The following is a 5809-nucleotide window of genomic DNA, read 5'->3' as shown; positions in this document are numbered from 1 at the left end:
TTGTCCGATTAATTTCTTTCTATTTTTTTTTTAGTAGAGACGGGGTCTCGCTCTTGCTCAGGCTGGTCTCGAACTGCTGAGCTCAAACGATCCACCCGCCTCAGCCTCTCAGAGTGCTAGGATTACACCTCATCAGGCCCTGTATTATTTTTTATTGTGTTTTCTTTTCCTGAATATTTTCAACCCAAGTTAGGTTGAATCAGCAGATGTGGAAGCCACAGATACAGGGGGCTGACTATAATAGCTGTTAGCTATTCATGGCTGACTATACTAAAAAGAGAAAAATTTCTCCAGCTTCTACTGTGTTATCCTGTTATTGACATAGCATCAATTCAGGTCACAAGCCTGGGAGTAGGAAGGCAAGTATGTCCTCGAAGGAGAGCCACATCACAGAAGGACCAAGACCAGAGAGAAATTCCAACTCAAAAGGTTCGTCTTAGGCAGGCAGGAATTCTCCCCTGGGTCAGGGGCTTTTGCTCCTTTGCTTCCCAATCCCAGCCCCGGCCACATATAAAAGCAATCCAGGTACCCAGATGATAGTGCCTCAGAGAATAATCATATTCTTAGTTCTACATTAATCTCAATATCTTTTCCACTTCTGTTATTTGAGTCTTCTTTAAAACGCTCTCTCTCAATTGGGTTTGGGAAACTAAAGGAAATATGCCTTCGTCTGTTCTAATTATCCAGAGATTCCCCAAGTACAAGGTAAATACTGTGGAATACTACTTGAAACTGTTAAGACCCCTGGAGATTTTTTTCCCCCTGCATTGCCAATTTTTAAGATGCTGGGATTAATTTATTAAGGAAGAGGAAAGTTTTCTTTTTATTGACTAAGTTGCAAAACTTTGTTAAATATTTTCTATTTCATCCTCAATGGATTCTCACTATACATATTTAGAAAGGACTTTTGTGCCATGTTAAAATATTGCTAGAAAATAAATGGAATTTTAAAATATTTTAATATAAGATTTTTTTTCCTTGATACTCATTCTTCCCTTTTTTATTATAATGCCATTTACTATAAAATAATTTTATCTATATACAATCAAGATCTTACATAATGTCCTGTCTCCCTTCAGTAAGGGAAAAGAATTCTTACCTGCTTCCTTTCTTTCGGGATTTAAACAAGTGGTCTCTTTTGAAAGTTCATTTTCTAATTTAGCAATAAATAATTTCTAAAACCATTCAAAGTAGAAGAGCTTTCAGTCCACATCTAATAATTCACTTTCAATAATTTGCTATGTATATTTATTACAAACACAAATCTAGAAAATAAGCAAAAAGAATTATTACTAATTTGTAATTTCATACCCCAACATCAATATAAGAGTATCCAGAAAAGAAATTGTTTGAAAGCTAATTTAAATTGGAAATAGACAAAGGACACATAAAATCTCTGACAACTTAAACTAAGAACTAGTTTCAAATGTCCATCCAACCAGCTGGTAATCAATCTTAATGATCTAAGGAAAAGAAAAGTCCATTACAGTGAAAAATCTGAAAATTTATTTAAAAATGTAATTTGTTTTTAAATACCTATTTTTCTCAAGTAAATAAGAAAAGTCACTGAATCACAGTAATTCAACCAGTATTACATTTACAGTGACGTCATTAAGGCAAGTCACACAGGAGATCACGTTAGTTCCTTGAGACGTTAACCTCAAAAAAGAGATGCCTCCCAAGCACTTCTAGTGTTACTACCCACAAACTTGGCTGATCCCATTTGTATTTTCAGCCTGAACATCCAACTAGAATAGCATCTTTGGTAGCCAGTCTCAAAAGATGGCCCCCAGTAATTCCCCCTCCCTGTTTATCCATGCCATGCTCCCTATCAATTGGTAGAGATTATTTCCTCCTTCTAAGAACCCAGCCACCACACTTTAAGCAAATCCATGCAGCCACATGAAGAATGGCCCATATGGAGAACTGAAGGCGTTTAGCCCTACCTGAATTCTCAGCCAGTAGCCAGCCATGTGAATGTGGCCATTTTGAACACTCCAGTCATGCTGGCACCCCAGCCAACACCAAGGGAAGCAGAAAAACCATCAAATTTGAGAGAAATAATAAACTGCTTCTTTTAAGCCACTAAATTTTGAAGTGGTTTGTTACACAACAATTATCTTTTATATTATATCTATCAGTTTTATAAAAAATTTATATGCGCCCTAAAATTATGTCATTCAAGTTTCAAGTTCCCCTACTTGATTCTGGGATTAGTTGGACAAGAATATATTTATCCTGTCTATTTTTAAAAATAAGCCTCAAATTCCTCCTCAGCTCATCTTTCATACATTATATATATATATATATATATATATATATATAGCCTATATTCAATCATTTTCATTTCTCTTCCAGTTCCACTTATCTTTTCTGAGGTTTAAACCTATACTTTTGTTGACCAAAGAAGTATCAGGAAAGGTCCTTGAGGACTTGCTAAAGCTGAATGTGAGACATTAGCACACAAGTTATTTAATGTAAACTACAGCTTTCATATCATTTTTTTGTTTTTAGAAAGTAAATATTAAACTATTTTTCACAAGTATCCAAGGGCAACTCTGGTCAACTCTAAATTAGCAGTCTCATTAATAAGATTTTATTGTAAAATTCCTAATCAAAGCGCTACATTAATGTGGTAATGAGCAAATTCTTAAGAGTATCCATTTCATCTTGGCATTTTAAACCAATTTTACTTTTTTTGTTGTTTTTAACTATGGATATCAGGGCATCTGTACAAAAGTTGTCATTAACGATTCACAATTGAGGGAAAGGGTAAAGCCAGAACAAAGCCAAATACTGAACAAAACTTTCTATCTGATTAAAAGGATAGTCTTTCCATGTGTACTGTGTACTAATTACTTGATGCAAGCTCAAATAAAATATCTTCCTATCTCAAAATTGACTCTGAATAAACATATTACAGCAGGGTAAATGGGACCAAAGGAAGTTGTGACTTACTCAGATTCATAATAAGACTGTTACTGAGCTGAAAGAGAATACAAAATCTCTAACTCTCTGTTCTCTGCTTCTCTGATTAAGGTGTCTTTCTTGGTGACCCTCTTCCAGTTGACCTTTTCTCAAACAGCAGCCACAATAGCAGGCAAGGTCAAAAATGAAAGTAACTAAAATTAAAGAAAAAATTGGCTTCTCCATATAGAAACTGACTCAACATTTAATAATGTATGGTGCCCTAAAAGCTGCGAACTACTACATGGTCATCTCCAAGTCCACCTTGACTCAATCAGGAGGCCATTAGCAAAACATAACTCACTGGTACAAAGCAGAGATGAAGTGGTTGAGGCTATTCCTAGGCTAAGGTCTTCTTAATGGGGAGTAAAAAGGATGATCTCATAATGTCTCTTTATGATCTATAACTCACATTATTCCATAAATCTGAAACAAGTGTCAGGATCAGGATTGAAAATCAACCCTTTAGGTAGGAAAACAAACACAAGGAACTTTTCTGATTTAAATCTAGAAGCTGGCTACAGAGAAAAGCAACTTTCATTTACTTCTTAAGTCCAAAAAAACGTCAAGATCTCTTCTTAATATTTGACCAGTCTCTGAAAAAGTATTCTTGTAAATGGGGCAGTTTACAGCCTAAATTCAATTAGATTAGTATCCATATTTTTTTAGATTTGTTATGGCATTTTAGGCAAAGACACAAAATAACTATTTTTTAACAAAGGAATAACATTTGGAGTAACAGGTTACAATTGCTTCTGAAAAAAGCAAGACTTGCATGAAAATAATATCAATGTCCCTAAGGCCACCTGTTAAGCTAAAAGTCTATGCATTCCATTATCCTTTAGTTGTAATCACAAAGTCTGGTTTTACACCTAGGATATACAAGAAGCATCAGATTAAAAGCATCAAATATCAGACTATATAAATTTGTCAAAGATAAGCATAGCAAAAGAAATGCATGATACAGTTAAATAGGCTTCAGGGGGTTTAAATATAAACACAAAGTCCAATCCATGCTCACACTGCGCTTCAACCTAAAACTGATGAGTAACCACCAGTTCTGACTTAATCTCACATTACCCACTACCTACAGTCACCCTAAATCTTCTGAATTTCTCCACAGATCTCATCACTTCTTATGGGTCTTTGCAACTCTAATCTCCATGGCCTTTCCTTTCCCGGAAAGTGATACAGCACCTGGCCCCGTATTTTACTACCTCCACAATTTAGCTCCAAGTTTTGTTTTGCTTTACCCTATTTGACATTAATTTTGCCCCCAATCTCCTGTACCCATGTTTCCCTGACCAATCGGCCTCTTACTTTTCACCAACTTGTCCTTACTATAATATTTACCTTCTTTCAAAGTATATATCCCTTTTCCCGACATTTTTAATTCTGGTTCATAGTCAACACTCTCTTCCTCTCCAAGGTATTGTCCCCATAGCCCTAGGTCCTCTTTCCCAGTCCTTAATCTTCCTAAGTAAGGCCTCTTCCCTTCCAGAGTTTGTCAACATTAGTTTGGCCAAGCTGAGATTCCACCCTCAAGGCAAAGCCTATCTTCCCTCCTCATTTCACAAAACTACAAGCCTCCCACCAGCCTCGGCTTTCCCTCCTCCACCCTTAAATCCATCTGCATCCAGCCCTGCCTATTCTCCCCCTACCCACAATATCTGTCTTCCCACTATCCCATGCTCCCCTTCCCTACTCCTGAATGCACCTCTTCTCCAGGGCCTTACCTGCAGTAACCCTGACACCGGGAAGGCCCTGCCAGCGGCCTCACGGCGTCTCTCCACTGGGCTTCCTCCGCTCTTCAGTAACTGTCCCCACGCCCCTTTCCCTCCTGGGCCCCGCGCGCCGCCTGGTGCCCCCTCCTCGATTAAGCTCCCGCTGTCACTTGGCCTCTCATCCACAAGATGGCGGAGCTGCTGCCCCCACCCCTGGGTCCGCTCTGCAACCCCCAGCCTCCTTCCCGGAGCTCTCATCCCGTCCCTCTGTCCGCCCTCGTCACAGGCCTTGGCCCAGGGTCCCGCTGCCCAGTCCCGCAGTGGGCGGGCGGCCCAGGCCTAAGCTCAGAGACGCCGCCAACGCCCCCGCTTCGGCTGTTCCCCGGCCTACGCCGTCTCCTCACCATAAACTTGAGTGCTTTCTCCTGCAGGACCGCCTCAGCCGGGTCCATAATCGCCGGGGCCACTGGGTCTGCTCTCCGCCGGGGCCGCCCCTTTGGTGCCAGGCCGCAGCCAACGCAGAGCCCGGATCCCGCCTCCTCTTCCTTCCCCCCGCCCTCTCTTACCTCTCAGGCACTAGCAGGGGGGCCAAGGAGAACCAGCTGCTCCGTGCTCATGCGTGAGCCCACTGGCTCACGGGATTTGCAGTTCTGGAGCTTCCCTCAGCAAAAACCGAGGCCACGCCGCGAACCGCAACTCCCGCAGTTCGCTGCGGCAGCGCTGAGACTGCCTACAAGCCAAATCTAGACAACTCGTGGTCAAGTAGAGGAAATAGGCTGATGGGAACTGTAGTTTTCAGGTTCTACGGCCAAGAAACGGGAGGGGCACGGGTGTCTCCGTGGTTACCGAGCGACGCCAGTGGCGGCTTTCCTGGCGTTTGCTATCAAGATGGCGACCGGTACCTCACCTGTAGCCCAAATACTGAGAAAAACTGTGAGAGAAATCAGGGATCTTAGGGCCTCTCTAACTGTGGTTTAAAAAAGCTGGACATCCCCAAATTTCATATGTCTGGCGTCTGCAGGAAGTTTGTGACCCAGAGGCGCTGGGCCAGTGGGCACCTGGGAGCAGGTCACAGACCACTTGCAGAATTTCAAGGTCCTCCTGAACTATCTCCCTTC

The 5809-nt window shown here is 41.3% G+C and overlaps 1 protein-coding gene across 1 annotated transcript in view; it reads right to left on the bottom strand.

Annotated features, from left to right (window-relative positions):
- The window catches only part of BTRC (beta-transducin repeat containing E3 ubiquitin protein ligase), a 183292-nt gene extending 178138 nt beyond the window's left edge, over positions 1-5154 (bottom strand). The window contains exon 1 of the mRNA XM_012661758.1: positions 5096-5154. Coding sequence (XP_012517212.1) covers positions 5096-5143 — 48 coding nt within the window. The 5' untranslated portion in view covers positions 5144-5154. The remainder of the gene's footprint in view (positions 1-5095) is intronic.
- Between the last annotated feature and the right edge of the window lie 655 nt (positions 5155-5809).

This window comes from Propithecus coquereli, unplaced genomic scaffold (genome assembly GCF_000956105.1).
Source record: "Propithecus coquereli isolate 6110/MARCELLA unplaced genomic scaffold, Pcoq_1.0 Scaffold73, whole genome shotgun sequence".
NCBI classification, from domain to species: domain Eukaryota; kingdom Metazoa; phylum Chordata; class Mammalia; order Primates; family Indriidae; genus Propithecus; species Propithecus coquereli.
Note: the sequence above shows the minus strand (reverse complement) of the source record. Positions and strands in the feature narration are given on the sequence as shown.